Source organism: Eretmochelys imbricata, chromosome 14 (assembly GCF_965152235.1).
Source record: "Eretmochelys imbricata isolate rEreImb1 chromosome 14, rEreImb1.hap1, whole genome shotgun sequence".
NCBI classification, from domain to species: Eukaryota; Metazoa; Chordata; order Testudines; family Cheloniidae; genus Eretmochelys; species Eretmochelys imbricata.
The window spans coordinates 17207198-17223987 of record NC_135585.1 but is presented as its reverse complement, the minus strand read 5'-3'; the positions used below and the strand labels follow the sequence as shown (position 1 = coordinate 17223987).

Here is a 16790-nt window from a genome sequence, read left to right as displayed (position 1 = left end):
AGGACGGTCCCGCGGGCCGGATGTGGCCCGCGGGCCGTAGTTTGCCCATCTCTGATCTAGCCCTTTGCATTCAGATCACCGAGGTTCTCTATACACCAGGTGTCATCACAATGCTTTGCACCAAACACTGCTAGAGCTTCATGGTTTACATCCCCCTCCATACACTTCGTGATGTTCTCGAGGAGGCTTTGCAAAAATGTCAGTCTCCATCTGATTTCCTCCCTCTCCGCCCTCCTTGTTTATGGAGCTTGTGATGACAAAGAGCTGAATGGAAATAGTCAAGCAGCCCATACACTTGGAATTTCAACCAATTCAAGATCTGCGGCTCCAGAAACACAGGCCTCTACCCAGTGAGCCGGTAGAGGGAGCTATTAGACACGGGTAAGTCTGTCATACTCCAGCAGGAAGCAGACATTGACAGTGCACTATCACTTCCCTGTACTCATCTATCCCAGAAGGGGCATTTATTCCCATACTAGTCACAAGGAGCCAAAACCAGCACAAGTTCTCCTCTTTTAAAATAGTTTTCAAAACAGTTAAAATCTCAGTTACCTTCGGTTCTGATGGTGAAGGGAGAGTCTCCCAGCCTTTTGGCTGAAAACTGGCCTCCCAAAGATGTCATTAAGAAGCACAGGGTGAAAAATCCAATGCCCAGCACAAATATCCTGAGGGAGGAGAAAAAGAAAAGATAAGGTGAGACACAATCAGTAATGGCTTCTTTGCGAAACAGGTTATCCCACCAATTACAAGTAAGATATGGGTCTCTTCACTGACAGGCCCACAAGTCCTGTGGTCTGATTCTCGGCAAAACCGCCTCCACACAAAGCCCCCTCAAGAGCTCACTTGCACTGACTTTTCTTACTGAAAATTCTGTATGAGAAAAAAAATGGAGGGAGGGGCATTTGAGAGGTGGAATGGGCAATCGTGCCATGTACCTGAACTCTAACCCTCAGCAAATGATTCTTAATCCTGGTCCTATTGGCCATTCAAAGAGAGTTGGCCAAGTCACCAGTGTAGATCTGTTTTAGCAACATAGGAAATACCAAGCCAGATCAGACCAATGGTCCATCTAGTCCAGCAGCCGGCCAGGCTTAAAGGCGCACTAGGCACTGAGCAGCTCATTGCTGTCAAGACTTAGGTGGCTTTGTGTATGCCATCCAGCAGAAATTTTGGTGCCTAGGGGACTTTACTGACAGAAACAAAGGCACCAACAGAATTTAGGTGCCTACTGGGTTAGCAAGTAGCCAAGTGGGGGTTCTGAGGATCTAAATTTTGGACCTAGGAACCTAAAGTGGCAGTGAGGAATTTAAATCTCTTTGTTGATCGAGCCATTTGTGGTTGGCTCATGCCCTGAAGCATGAGGGCTGATATCCCTTGTAGATATTTTGCCTCTAATGACCCTGTGGATGCTCTCATTATTATCCATCCTCTATTGAATCCTAGTGCGTGGTCTCAGTGATATCTTGTAGCAGTGAGTTCCACAGGGTGATTATGTGTTATGTTTGATCACTCTTAAATGTATTGCCTTGTAATTTCATTGGCTGTCCCTTTCTCCCATTTTGCATAGTTGTCCACTGTTATTCCCTTTCTGCTCCCTAAGGGAATCTGTCCAGCCAATACAATCTGAGCTAATAAACTAAAGGTGAAAGGCTTCACATTCTATTCCCAATGCCTCAGCCATCCAGCACCCCGCTAAGAGGTGTTGATGAGCACTGTACAAGTGCTTACATGATATATTAGTGAGAGGCAGCATGGTCCACAGGATAGGGTGTTACCAGATTTGCCCATTATGTTGGGGTATGCTCATTTATTAGGGGTACTCTTCTGGGGGGGGTGTCTGTAATTCTATCAATGTACTGCTTGTGTCACTTGTGTTCTCATACAGAGCTATGCGTCTCCCTTTTGCAAGTTCCCTCCCAATAGCGCTATCTTGCAGGACCTAGGTTTCCCAGGGCTGGGTTCCTGCAGCCCCAGAATCAGATGAACACACACATTAACAGAGCACATCTGAGTGGACTGGGTCAATCAGCACGCCCAAGCTGACCCCTTATATGTCCCTGGACTCAGCAGGCTGGGCTGAGCAGTACTTCCAAGCTGCCACCCTCATATGCCACAGGCACCACACGGGAATAGAGTACACCTGAGTAAGCAGGGTCGAGCCACACCTTCAAGCTGCCACCCTTATATGACACAGGTTCAGCACGTCCCTCTCCCCACTTTCACATTACAAGTTGTTCTGGTAGTAATGCACTTGATAAGCAAACCCTACAGGACTTTTGGGCTCTGCAAGAATCTTTAGCTTAGGTAAGAGGAGCATTGCTGCAGAGCAAATGGGGAAGCCAAAAACACGAGAGAGGGAGGGAAGCAACCAGCTTAACCATAAAAGTTAATTATTGCCAAGTAATAATCATACAAGGAGACCCAAACAAACAAAACAGTTACAATATTAAATCTAGCTTAAATTTGATTACAAAAGTCAGGTTTAGAAAACTATAACTGATCACACAACTCAGGGTTAGAAAGCTATACCTAGAGTAGAAAAAGAAAAAGAGAGAGAGAGAGAGAGCAAGTGAGCTGGATTCTCACCACTCTGTGAACCTTGAACCGGTCGGGGTTCCCAGGTGGTGATGATAGCTGAAGGTCCGGAGTGCTGGCAGAGGCCCCAGCACGCTCAGTCAGGAGAAGATGAAGTCCCAGTGGAACTGATGCAGATTTTGGATCCAAGCATCAGAACACTTACTTGAGCATGGGAAGGGGTTTTTTGTCAGGAAACAACAATGGTTCAAGGGAGAACACTAGATTTGTTAACGGGTAAACTGGTGGCTCAAGGGAGTGTACCAGAGTTGTTTTGTTCAGGCTAGAGAATAGGAACTGATCATTCCTGGCTATGGGTGGTGTTCCTTCGCAGGAGCTCACGATGCAATTAGGTAGCTTCAGTATTTTGGATACCAGTAAAGGATTTATTGGTAGAATTGGTCTTTACTGCACCGGGTGTGTGCAGGGGTAGGTTCATTAACATCTGGAGCAGAGATTCCCCCATCATGCAGTGCTTCCCTGAGTTCAGTGCGGTTCTTGCCTTGGAATCTCTGTTCTCCATTCTGTATGCTAATGGAGATGCCTCCCTATCCCGTCTTTGAAGCAAATGAGGCTAGGGGAGTTGCCTGAATCCTGTCACCCTTGTCCAGAAGGGTTTAAGTGTGTCCCCTGCTGCCTTTTCGCAAGTCTTTCTTCTGACTGGTTTTGGTTCAAGCAGAGGCTGGAGGGCGGGGAGTCCTTTGTGAGTCAGACAGGCTGGATACTGCACCCTGGTTCCCCAAGAACACAGAGCTGACAGGTAACAAGAACACTAACTTAAGAGACCAGAGTTCTAATCTTGGCTCTGCTATCGAGCAGTATTGCCTCTCTGTGCCTCTGGTTCCCCTCCTACCATTTGAGTGTCCTAGCTAGTGAGATGTCAGCTTTTTGGTGCAAGGATTGTTGCTTATCAAAACTGGACATAAGTTTCCCCCCCAAACCTTTTTCTGGTAAAAATGCAGATTGGGTGACACCTGAACATTTCATGAACTTGTATTAATTTCACATTTTTTTAACTAAAACAAATTTTTAAAAATTCAAAAAGATTGTTTCAATATTATCAAAATGAAATGTTATGGTTTTCTTATTCAAAACTAAGTTGTTCTGAAATTTTCTTTATTTGTTTTTAAAAACAACAACATTAACAAAAAGCATACAAAATCTAAACAAAGAATTTTTGCTCAACTGAAACAATGTTTTTAACCTTTTGGTTTGCCCAACATTTCTTTTTTAATTGGACCTGAAATAATGTTTTTATTAATTATTATTATTATTGAGAATCGTGAGCAAAAACGGTTATTCAAATAACTCTGCTTAGGATATATTTGTAGAGTGCCTAACACAATAGGCCCTGATCTCAGCCGAGGTCTCTAGCGGCTACCAGAATATAAATTCTTAGATACTCAGATTTTCATATTGAGAAAAACTCCAAAAAAGGAGACTTTGCATCTTTCCTTAGTCATTCACAGCTGTGCACAATGATTGTAGAATACTATTTTTGTTTGGAACTAGGCTGCCATCAGTTGCATGAACTACCTATTGTGCTAAGCTTTGCAGTCTGGGGGACAGGCAAGACACGGGGCTTACAGGGGGACATCCCCATTCACAACAATCTAGTTGCTGAACTAAATTTCAAATAAACACCTCAGGCATCACAATTGCCTTGTTTCCTCTTTTGCCTGATTCATTCCACTGAGTAGGCTGGGAGCTGAAGTGGACATTATTCTAACTGGCAAGGAACTAGGTCCCTGTCTCCACTAGATAAATGGAACATACTCAGTGGGACTAAAAAGTTGTATGTGGCACAGAAAAATAAAAAAGCATTTTCTCAAGCCAACTCTATATTTTCAGAGATGTGAAATCTCTCCTTTATTATTCCAGTTCCAGCAGCCAGACTTATACCCTTCAAGAGATGAATTAGAGGTCACCCAAATAGATTCTGTGTTTTGACAACTGCATTGTTATAAAGGAAAAAGCAAGGTCTGAGGGTCTTCCAAGTTCCTTTGAGTTAAAGATTTTCCTCAATAGACAGCACCCCTACTCAAGCAGCAAGATTGGGTGGGGAAGTGAAGAACGAGACACCTAGAATTGGCTGGGAAATGTATTTTATTTTCCACCAAAGATTGCAAAGAACATGTTTTCATTGAAACTTTTAATGGGAAATTTTCACTTAAAACGCCCAAAAAACCAAAAGCCTATTTTTTAGTCTTTCTGTTGTTGAAAATTGAACATTTTGGGTCTTTGGTTTTCATTGACTATGATCCCAATTTCCATGCAGTCAAAAGGCCATCTTTTGTTTAAATAAAAGCTTCAACAAAAAGAAAATTGACCTTCTGTAGTGAGACCCAAGGATGGGAGTAAATAAGTGAAAACTAGGGAGCCTCATCATGAATATGATCAATGGTGGCTGAGATTTTCAGAAGTGACTAGCGATTGGGGTGCCCAAACAATGACCTCCTAAATGGGTCTCATTTTCAGAGGGCCTGTGTTCAGCCCTGTCTAATAATCAGGCCCCTTTATGGTGTCTCAAATTGGATGCTAAAATAGTGAGCAAGGAATTTTTGAAGGCACAAAGCTCAGTTAGAGACACCGCTCCCATTAACTTTGAGGCACCCCTAGTCACTTTTAACCATCTTGACTGAGCATCGAGGCCTACGGGAAGAGCTTTGGAGATCCCATGATGTTTGGGGTCCCAAAGAGAGAAAAAAACTGGCTTCTGATTTCAGAGGAATCTGAGTCAATGGAAATGGTTTGAGCAGCTATTCATCATTAGGAGTACTATGAGTGTCTGAAGAGCTGAAGGAGGAAAGGGGTAGGGTGGTCGCGCAGTCCCAGAATACCAGATATTCTGGTACTTCTCGTAATGGCATGTGTCCAATGCCGGTGTGACCTGGCCTGCATGGCACATAGAGGATGCCATTTCAAAGAGCATGCCACCCCACCCTGCACCAACATGACATTGGACCCACCCACGTGCAAGGTCATGCTAGCAGGGACAGAGCAGTGCACTCTTCAAAGTGATGTCCCTCTTCTATTGGACAAACTCACGCCCTGTTCTGTCTCAGTCTTGGATGGGGGGACAAACCTCAGAAAAGCAGGACTCTCTGGTATAAAGTCAGACGAATGGCCTCCCTAGATGAGGGCCCCATCATGTTAAGTGCTGTACAAATGCAGGCAAGCTTACAACCTAAGATGATGACTAACATAACGAAGGGGAGAGGGAACTGATGAGATATATTCAGTCTATAAATCTACACCTAGGAATTTATATGCCCCTTATAGCCACAATGATAGCACCTCTCCATTGTCAATGAATTTTATCCTCACAAAGCCCTATGTGATAAGGAAGTGGTATTTATTATCCCCATTTTGCAGATGGGCAGTTGAGGCAGAGGGCAGATTAAGACTGGGATTCCTAAAGGAAAGTAAAGGTGTTAGGTGCCCAGCTCCCAGAGGCCTGTTTGAAAACCACAGCCTATATGACTTGTCCACTGTCCCACAACTCAGACTTGAACCCATATCTCAAGTCCCAGCCCAGAGCTCCAATCACAAGGCCACCCTGTATGGATAAATACCCCCATACATACATGTACTCTAGCTGTATAACCATTGACTTTCCCCAGCTGCCTCTCAACCCAGCTGTTTTCCTGGAAGCCCTGCAGCAGAAGCGGACTTCTAGAAGGGATTTCTATGCAAAGAGGGTAGTGGCCTATCAGGTCAGCTCAGAAAGGGAGCTCCATGCACAAGGGGCGAGGAAGAAAATGCAAAGACACTTCTAGGCGGCAGCAGCTGGCCAAGGCTGGCATCTTGGCAGAGTGGGAAAGCAATGCAGTCAAGGAAGAGAGGGAAGGGCCTTGATGGTTAGGACGAGATGGTAAAGACTGCCCATGTGATGCACTAATCTGGCACATCTCCTGGGCAGTCTGCCCTCTTTCAGTTCCTGGATTGTGCCAACCACCTCTAGACTGCCTGCCTTTGTTCCGAAGGGGGAAAAGCAAGCACCAGGACTGAAGTGCATTGGCAGAGCTATGTGGCAATCTGAACCATTTCCGTATCCTCTTTGTCTGTGCCTGAGGAGAGCTGTACTCTGGACTACCAGGGCCAAACTTAGCTGCATGGTAAGCGATGAGACAAGTTATACCCTGGATGAGAGCTGATCTGATCAAGCATGTAAGATGCAAAAAAGGAGCATAACTCCTGCAGATTCGGCACTCAGGGGCATGTAGATTGATTTGCTATCCTCTTGGAACCAAGCTAAGCCTTGGTGTTAATCCCTTTGAAAGCAATGGGAATGGTGCCTGCTTACGGTAGGGGTGAGTAGAGACATAGGGGAGACATTAGTATGGCACCCTTCCAAGAGAGGCCTGGTGGCTAGGGCACTGCCATGGGCCTCAGGAGATTTGGGTTCAGTCCTGGACTCTGCCATTGACTTCCTGCATGACCCTTGGCAAGTCACTTAGGCCCAGATCCGCAAAGATATTTAGGCTCCTACATTTCCTTAAAATCCACAGGAGTGAGGAGCCTAAATACCTCCGAGAATCTGGGCGTGTCTCTGGGCATCGTTTCCCTGTTTGTAAGCTATGGTAATACTACTTTCCTTATTCCCTCTCTTATAGCAGTCTCATCTATGGAGCGTGTAAGCTTGTGAGAGTAAGAGGGACTCCCTCTTACTACAAGTCTGTTCTATGGGTCTCTAGGCATGATAGTAACACAAATAATAGCAGTGCCCTGCTGCAGCTGGAGGGCGGTTCTAATCATCTATCCCTTTTCATCCAGTGCAGCCACCCCCTTTCCTCCTCTCCACCCCGCCAGGCATAATTTAATGACACATTACCTGGGGGATTGGTGTTTAAATGATCAGAGCTGATCTTGCTCATCTTTCAAATCCTTTCTATTGATAATGTCTTCATCATTATGCAAGGCCTTGTTTATGAATTTTAATTTTCATAATTATGATCTGGCAAGGAGCGATAGTTAAACTCCACAATTAATTAACAATTTAGACCATGGGAGAAAGAAAGAAGGAAAAACCCTCCACAATTGCTGAAAAAAAAAATTTCAAAGGGGCCATGCATTCTAGCATCTCATTAGAAGGAAAAAAATTCACAATTTCAAATGGCTTGCAGAAGAAGGGGAGGAGACTCAAGATTTTGTACTGCAGTTCTTTGTGCTGGCGCCTAGTATTGGGAAATGGCCAAAAGGTACCAGGGGCCTGACTGAACCTCACACTGGTGTAAGTCAGAATTAACTCCACTGAAACCAATGGACTTTCCTGAGAGCTGCATCAGACCCCGTTTCCAAAACTAGTCCATTAACTGTACCTGTTGAACATAGAGCTTTGATGACCATGTAGCATCCCAAGCTGGCTGTTAATTGCGTGGACTGTCACCACATATTAATTTAATTCAGGGTGCTTTGATTTTACAAGATTCTGGTGACAATTCTACCCAGAATTCTACCCTGGGACTGAAATATTCACAATCCCCTGCTTTAGGACTATGTCCAGGAGGAGAGTGCCAAGTTCTGCCCTGTTTATTTACTGTCAGTTTGGAACAACAGCATAGTCTTTAATAGAATTATCAAAGATTCACATAATTGTAACAGAGCAAAATCTGGCCCTGAGGATTTGTATTCTGATGTGCTATATATCATTTGGGTACCCTGGAAACGTGTGCAGGAGAAGGCTGCAGCATCCTTTGAACCCATGAGCTTTCCATGGTCCTGAAACACCAGAGGCCTCTCAGACTGGGTCACCCGACAGCAAAATGCTAAGCAGCATTAATCCTCCCTGGGAACAATGCATTCTAAAGTTCTGAGGAAAGAAATGGATTTTCTACTTACAAGCTTTCACAGCACTCCTCTTTAGTTCCCCAAAGAGAAGCATAGAGATGGCTGGGGTAAGGCACTATAGTTGACTTGTGATGCACTTTTGGCTCTCTCAGGTACTGCTGGGTAGAATCAATCACTAAGGTGCCTTTGATTTTGAAATTAGACACATTAGAAGTGAGCCATTCACACAAGTTTCTGTAATAAATCCTCCTCTCCAATATTTTATCTCCTCCTGCTATGTTTACAGAGTGCTAGCAATCAACAGCTCTCCTCCATTCGCAGGGCGCTTCTCACAGATTTGGGACTTTTCCCTCACTGTACTAAGCTTATCCAGAGGATGATTAATGAATTCAGATGAGCACCACTTTGATTTCAATGGGCCAAATCTCCAGTCAGTGCCTGGCAACTTCACTGATGCTATGCTTATTTGCACCCATGTGGATCCAGCTCACTGACTTCAGTGGAGATAAGATGCTTAAACACCAGCTGACATGTGGTCTCCATAAATTTAGGTGACCACTATGGACTGCAAACCACCCACATTACTACACAAAGTTGGGGGGTGTCTAGATTCCAAGGCTTTGCCTTCACTGCAACACTAACTTAAGTGTGGATAAGAGCAGCCAGCTGCTCTTGAGTTAGTCTAGCTCAAGTGAGAGCATCCACACCCATGTTTGGATTAACAGCACAGTATCTATATCCCCACTGCATTACTAGTGTGAGCATCAACAGCTCTCAAGTGTCAACCCACACCTCCAGTAGCTTGAGGTTAAAGCACCACTCAACTTGAGCTAGAGACTCGTGTGTGTGGACAGGAGTAAGATTAAGGGAGCACTTGAATCATACCTTGAGCTAAAGCTGCAGTGAAGGCAAGGCCTAAGAGCATACGCTAGTCTCACCACACAGTCACCACATAAAATGGTGGCTCGGGATCTGCAAGGGCAGAGTTCAAACAGGGTGTGCCACAGGTGAGGCCTGAAGTGCGCTGGTAAATTAGTGGAGGTAGGGAGAAGTAGGGCTAGAATAGGAGAAAATGTGCAGGTCATGACAGCTTTAGCTGATCTGTGGGGTGCTCAAGAGCTAGTCTAGCAGGGGCTAAAGAGCATCAGCAAAACTGGGGAGCAGGGCTTAGGCCTAGAAAATAAGTGGGTATTGCAGGTCAGGACTGAGGTGGTGAGGGAAGCCCACCACACTGGTGTTATTAGCCTTTCGGTTCCAATGCTTCAGAAAAATATTCCCACCAAACACCATTACCACTGAGTTAAACCAGGGAGAATCCTTGCCTCCAGTTTGTCTAAACGATTGGGGGGGGGGGGGAACACCCCTCGAGGTGCTTTAGCCACAGTCAATCACATCTATTTTCCTGTGCTATAAACTCTCAAGGAAAACACATCTCTTAGAAAAGCTTGATTCAACTCACACTGGTTTAACTTTTCAATAAAGTTGCTCCCAATTTACACCAGCGTAAGAGCAGAATCAGGCCCTAGTGTATTGAGAACACTGTCAAGGTACCGGATTCTCTTAGCAAGACCCAAGCCCCCAAACTGTTCACCTGGCCCCATCCCCGAATCCGCACATACATTTCCCCTCCTGTTCCAGTCTCTGGCCTATTTTTCATCACACTTGGCCAGCGTGCTAGGACTCATTACTGATACTCCTGCTTCAAGCCTTATTCACAGGACACTGCTAGAAAGGAATTCCCCTGCTCCCGGAGCGGGAGACTCTTCCACTAACTTCATCTTGGGGTTTAACAAACATATCTATGGAAGAGAACGAACAGCCCCTCTCAAAGCAGCGCTGGCCCCGTCCCCGGCTGAAGGCAGCTGCCGAGCCCAGCACAGCACCTTGGGCGCTGCTGTTCTATTAAGCAGAGTGTCATTCAACAGGAGAGAAAGCGACAGCTCTAGATGATGGCTGTGTACAGTGTCTGACACAACTGGCACAGCTGGTGAATTACTACAGAGTAACTGCCCCCCTTTCTCCCCCTCCCAGCTAGTTCATGGTGTGCCCCGATCCATCTCTGCTCCATCCATGAAGTTCTGTGTTGCATCTGTTAAGTCAATCAGAGTTTTGCCCTGGACATCACTGAGGGCAGGATTGGCCCACAGTAGCAGAGGAAGGACGAGCGATGTGGGAATTGCTCCCACCCCCTCTTCAACATGTGGCCCAGCTATGGCTAGGCACCTCTCCCTTCTCTTCTATCCTCCTCCCACAAGACAAGCTCTGCTACCCAAAAGCAACTGCCCTACAGCCCAGCCTCATCGGTGTGCCCCTTCTCCCCATTTGGTATCGCCCCAACCTGCCTGCCATCAGATTGGAGACAAAATCCCTGCCAAACCAACAGGGAGGTACCATCCCCTTGCTGACCCACTCCCAAGTCTTTTCACCTAGCAGAACTACCTGCCCCACCTGTTTGCCTGGCTGGTCCAAGAAGGTGGGCAGTCGAGTGATTGGGGCACTAACCTAGGAGTTGGGCAACCTATGTTCAGTTCTCAGCTCTGCCACAGACTCCCTGTATGGCCTTGAGCAAGGCACTTAGCCTCCTTTGTGTCTCATTCCCCATCTGAACAATGGGAATAATCACACTCCCATACCTCTGAGAGGTGTTTGGAGGATAACTTCAGTAAAAGATTGTGAAGTGCTCAGATACAATGGTGGTGAGCACATAAATTCTTTAGACAGATGAAATTTCAGCAGCAATAATTCTCAAAAGCTGTCCCACGTGAGAAAATATAACCCGACCCTCCCTTCCATCCCCCAAAACTCCATTTCCTTTGGCCAAGTCAAAAGGCCAGTATCCTGGTTTGCAAAATCCACTTCCAACGCTTTTGTGTTACTTGGACCATCAGAAAGCACCGTGATGGGTTTGTTTTGATTCAGACCTAACTTTTATAATTCCTCACCCATAAGACACAAACAAACAATGCCCCTTGGAGGCTGGAAGTGCATAAAGCGTGACTCCTCAAATCAGTTTTAAAGAAAGCACACAAGCATTAGAGAAGAGTTTGCATGTTAATGGACAGTCCACACGCACCCACCCATCCACCCACAAAAAAAAAAAAAAAAAAAGACACTTACAGCAAGGAGTTTATGCAAATCAATAGTAATGGAATCATAAAAACTTTGTAGTTGTTGAGGCGGGGGGAGGAGATCAGTAAGTAAAAATGCATAAATTCGGGGGGGGAGGGGAACTTGGAAGGTCTGACTTTGGACAAGAGTCTGCTCTTGGTTACCCGTGTGAATCCGGAGCAACCGCATTATCATTGGATTCAAACCAGTGTAACTGACAGCCAAAGCTGGCTTTTAATTTGTATGCATCAATTCCCCAGTGGATGCAAATATCACCAAGAAAAGTATTAAAAACCTGTAACTAATACCCAACTGATATTAGCATAACAAATGAATTAGCAGGCAAGGTACAGTATGCAAGAGCCACACACCAGCTCCCATCAAGATGACTTAAAGGCTAACTTGCTTTGATTCTTGACATTTTAATCTGGGATTGATTCTCCTGGAAGACTGTGAGTGCTAGGAAATTTGTTTAGATGAATTATTCAGTTTCAGCTCCCTGAAGCTGAACAGCAAGATGGGGTGCAAAGGCAGGGGGTGGGGAGGGAGAATGGTAAATAGAGCAATAAAAAGAACTTTACCTAAAAGGTCTCAAGGTGACAAGACATCTTCTGATCATTATTTTTCCATCCGAATTGACTGTGATCATTGTTCAAACTTATATAAGAAATAAAAAGGAAGCAACTCGACACTTTAGACAGCCATATGCTGCCGTTACACAGTGCCCATGATTAGGATGATTTGTATACAGAGGTGGGGAAAGCACCCCAGACCAATCCAACTTCACCGAGAGGGGTTTTAGCTCTTCTGCTCCAGGTAATCTACTTCTCCTCCAATGGAGCAGCCGTGGCGAACGTTTGTCTGCTCTGGATGAAATAGATCTTAACAGAGCGAGCACGACTGAACCAGGTTCTCTTGCGGGATTTTCTTATTTACATTTTGGAGGCAGGTTGTCGCAAACGGCAGCACTTCTGTCCATCCATCTCTCCCCACAGAAGATGGAGCAGCTGGGAGGCACCTTGACTCCTTCATCACATCCACTTTTTGCTCTCCTTCCTGTTCTCTCCAGATTTCACCTTAATTGGAGTCAAATGCCGGACACTCCTCCCCCCCCCACCCCATACACACACACACACAAACCAGCATTCAGTACTTCCAGCTAGTTGCTGTCCTCTGGGAAGGCTTCCCAAGTCAAAAGTCTGCACTGTTCTGGGATTCCAATGGTGTTCCCAACCCTCTGTGTCCACAGATGTGATATCAGAGCCAGCTCCATCCCATCCTGGGAGCTCCCTTGCACAATCCTAGGTATCCAGCCCCTTGCTTTAATCTGAGTAGGCACTGCATTGTTTCCACTAGAGAAGGCTGCACTGCTCCAGCTAGGATTGGAGAAAACCTTCCTGTTAAATTGTGGATTGGGCACCATCTAGTGGTAGCCATGGGATGGCATCAGTTGCCTTCTGTTAAGGAGCGATTATGTTGGTAGGGCTGATCCAGCACCTATGAACTTCTTCGCTCCAGAGATTTCAATGTTTCCTCAGCTGCAAACCTATATTTTGAAATCTCACCCCCTGGCATCTTTTACAAAGATAACCAAGCCCCCATCCCTATCAGTGAACTCCTAAATTTTAATAGCAACAGTAAATCTCACATTAATAGAGTACCCTTTATCCTAAACTGTTTCACAAACTATCATAGAATCATAGAATACCAGGGTTGGAAGGGACCTCAGGGGGTCATCTAGTCCAACCCCCTGCTCAAAGCAGGACCAATCCCCAATTTTTGCCCCAGATCCCTAAATGGCCCCCTCCAGGATTGAACTCACAACCCTGGGTTTAGCAGGCCAATGCTACCTCTAAAATGCAGCCACCTCTGGCGTGAAAGACAGCAGTCGACCCAAAAACCATCAGGGAGCATAACAGATGGCAGGTCAAACCCCTACTCTGATGAAAAGTGCCTGGGGACATTTAAAGCTTGGAGCAAGAAGGGCCTTGGGTCTAATTCTGCCTCCCTCACAACAGTGAGGACAATGGGACTGCTCCTGTTTTTACAGTGCTGTAAGTGAAATCAGAATCCATCTCCTGGTCTATTCAAGTTTCCTCCACAGAGGCCCTCAGCTGCTGATGCACAGGGCTCATTGCATCTGGGGCAATGCAATAGGCCTGCTGATCTTCTGCACTGTTAATAAGAGCATGGCCCTTTGCCGTATAGCAAGAGTAAGATTGATCAGAGAGGGAGCGCAGCCGTACTGGTCACGTCTCACTAACCAGCTATCAAACACATGTCGCAAAAGCACTTGAAAGGGAGTTACTGCAGATTTAGACCAGGGTACCTTGGGGCAGAACTTAGCCTGACAAGCACATATGTAACACTGATGGACCCCGGTTGTTGGCAGGCAGGATCAAACGTGGGACCTCTGGAGTTTAGTGCATGAGCCTCTACCGCGTGAGCTAAAAGCCACCTGGCTCTTAGCTAAGGCTGTAGAGCAGACTCATTTTCTCTCTCTCTCTCTCTCTCTCTCTAAGTGGTCTCAGTGCCACTAGATGGGACAGAACACCACACCCAGAAGGTGTGTGGGTTACACATACATAGGTTCTCAACCTCCCCACTGAGTGGCAACCACCATTAGTCCTGCCTCAGTGCCGGGGATTGCATTTGATGACCTACTGAGGTTTCTTCCAGTTCTACGTTTCTGTGATGAAAGTCACATTAGCACCGATGTGATAACTAGTCCCATCATTATAGATGAGCCTTTGTAGGACCTTGTCTGGGAAACGGCATGTAAATGGGAAATGCTTTTAGTAAGAACCTCCTACTCTCATGGAAGGGACTAGACCCCCCAGGAAGGGGCTGATAGCAGCACTGACAGCTACAAACAGCCTGAATTTGCTGACCTTCTGAACATACTGTACAGCTCATCTCTTGGGCCAGGCCCTGGCAGGAGGCAGAGGGTGGAATCTCTCTAGTGGGGAAGGATCAGGAGGGGTTTGGAGCCATACTGGTCACAGACCTGGAGATCAGCGGATGTGTGGTATGTTGGGAAGAAATGAAGCAGCTGCTGCTTTGCTCAAAGTTTATTGTGGATAGGGTGACCAGATGTCCTGATTTTTGGGTCTTTTTCTTACATAGGCTCCTATTACCCCCCACCCCGTCCCGATTTTTCAGATTTGCTGTCTGGTCACCCTAATTGTGGATCACCCATGCTCTTGTAAACCAAGGGTGCCCAGAGACTGCAGGGGGAGGGAGAAGGGGGTGTGAGCCCTCTGCCATGGAATTTAAGAGCAGACTCTCAATAAATAAAATGCCATTTTACTCCCACTGATGCAGATAAGACTTGCTCTTACTACAGGTAGCAGAGTCCTGCCTGTTCATGCCTGCCCCTCCCTCTCAGATCCAGTAGAAGGAAGGCCCTACTAGGGCTATGGAAGCCCCCTCTCAAGGGATATTGTTGGATCGGGTGGTAGTCAGAGAAGAGCTTGAATTGGTGGAGGGGTGATTTCCCACACATACACTGGCACCAGCTGTCTACAGCTGTAACACCGACAGATCCCGGTTGTCGGCAGGCGGGATCAAACCTGGGATCTCTGGAGCTAAATGCATAAGCCTCTACTCCATGAACTAAAAGCCACATGGCTGTTAGCTAAGGCTGTAGCAGACTCATTAATCTCTAAGTGGTCTCGGTGCCACTAGAGGGGACAGAGCACCATACTTGGGAAATGTGTGGGTTACACCAGCACCCACAGGCTTGAGCCAGCAGTCTCCTGGGTGCCTCTGAGAGCAGCACTGAGTGCTGGGAGCATGAGCACATGCAGGTACTGGATCAGAGTGGAGCTGGTGGTATGGCTAGGTGAGCAGCACTAACAAAGGCAGCTACGCAACCCCGAGGGAATTCTGCTCCAGTGGTTTATGGGGCCACCCAAAGTCCCCGCTGGAATTATGTCTTTGAATGGTTGCTTTGTGTGTCATTTGGATTGCAGCATAAGAAATCTACAGCCTCATTATGTACAGTTGGATGTAATTTTCATTGGCCTGACGGTACCAGCTCTGCTTCTGCATACCCAACTAGCCCACTAATGAGCATTTCCTGTATGAGTGTGAAGGATCCCAGGAGGTGGAATCAGAGACAAGATTCACTAACTCCGATTAAACAAAGAGGGGCAACTTGTGTCCAGTTTACGACGACTCAGGGTGTGAGCCTGGGCACAGCTGGGTGCAGGGTCTGACATATTGAAGAAGCAAGCTCTTTGGGGCCTTCTCTTTTGCACCATGTGCCTGTACACCAGCAAGTACAATAGCACCTGATCCCACAGTGGTGCCTCTTAGTACAGCTAATAGTAACAACCAGGGGCCGTGAGTTTTCTGTACGGGATGTGCTTCCTCCTATGAAGGCATGTCTCCTTCCTCCTCTTCATCCTGCCTTCCCCATTCACCTGCTTTGCTTTTTTCACCTCCCCAAAAAAAAGTTTGAAAACTATTTCCCTTCCCCAAAATGGCTTTTCAAATGCTTTTCTGGTGCTGCTTTATTAATAGGAGAGTCACTGCAATAAGAACACCACCCACTCTTTTATAAACTAATTGCAGGCTTCCTGCACTTACACAAGTGCCCCGTATTTTCCGCATTAGGCGGATCAAGGTAAAATGCCATATTATGACTGTCATGACATTGCAATGCCTATTTCCATGAAGACCCGGGGCATCTATTCTGCTCCTGTTCATGCAGCGTAAAGCAGGAGTAACTCTACTAAAGTCAGAGTACCACAGACATACAGGCACTGTAAGCAGCATCACAATCAGACAAAGGATAGCTCAGATCAGAGACAATTAAAAGTTTTCCATAGAAACATTCCCCCCCCCCCATCAATAGTATTTTTCATTATAAAATAACCCCCAAATTAGATGTTTCAGCAAAAACCTGAAAGTGTTTTTGATGGAAATTAACTAGGGCTGGCCATTAATCACAGCTAACTCACATGATTAATTTTTGAGTTAATCACAATAATCGCAGTTTTAAATCCCACTGTTAACAATAGAATCTGAATTGAAATTTATTAAGTATTCTGGATGTTTTTCTAAATTTTAAAATATATTGATTTCTATTACAACACAGAATACAAAGTGTACAGTGCTTACTTTATATTATTTTTATTACAAATATTTGCAGTGTGTGACGGGGCAAGGCCAGATGGCTATAGAAAAGTAGTGGGAGATAGATCTATTAGCTCCAGGCTCAACAAATCCCTGGTACCAGGTTAAGTGAAATGGCAGTTGCTCCAGGTCAATTAAGACACCTGGGGCCAATTAAGAACTTTCCAGAAGGCAGG

At 45.9% G+C, this 16790-nt stretch overlaps 1 protein-coding gene across 2 annotated transcripts in view; it reads right to left on the bottom strand.

The window, feature by feature from the left end:
• MGAT5B (alpha-1,6-mannosylglycoprotein 6-beta-N-acetylglucosaminyltransferase B) overlaps positions 1 to 12121 on the bottom strand; it is a 172470-nt gene extending 160349 nt beyond the window's left edge. For both annotated transcript variants that reach the window (XM_077833803.1, XM_077833804.1), the window contains exons 1-2: positions 12054 to 12121; positions 553 to 665 (exon numbers count right to left, since the gene is read on the bottom strand). In XM_077833803.1, the coding sequence (XP_077689929.1) occupies positions 553 to 665; positions 12054 to 12121 (181 nt within the window). The remainder of the gene's footprint in view (positions 1 to 552; positions 666 to 12053) is intronic.
• Between the last annotated feature and the right edge of the window lie 4669 nt (positions 12122 to 16790).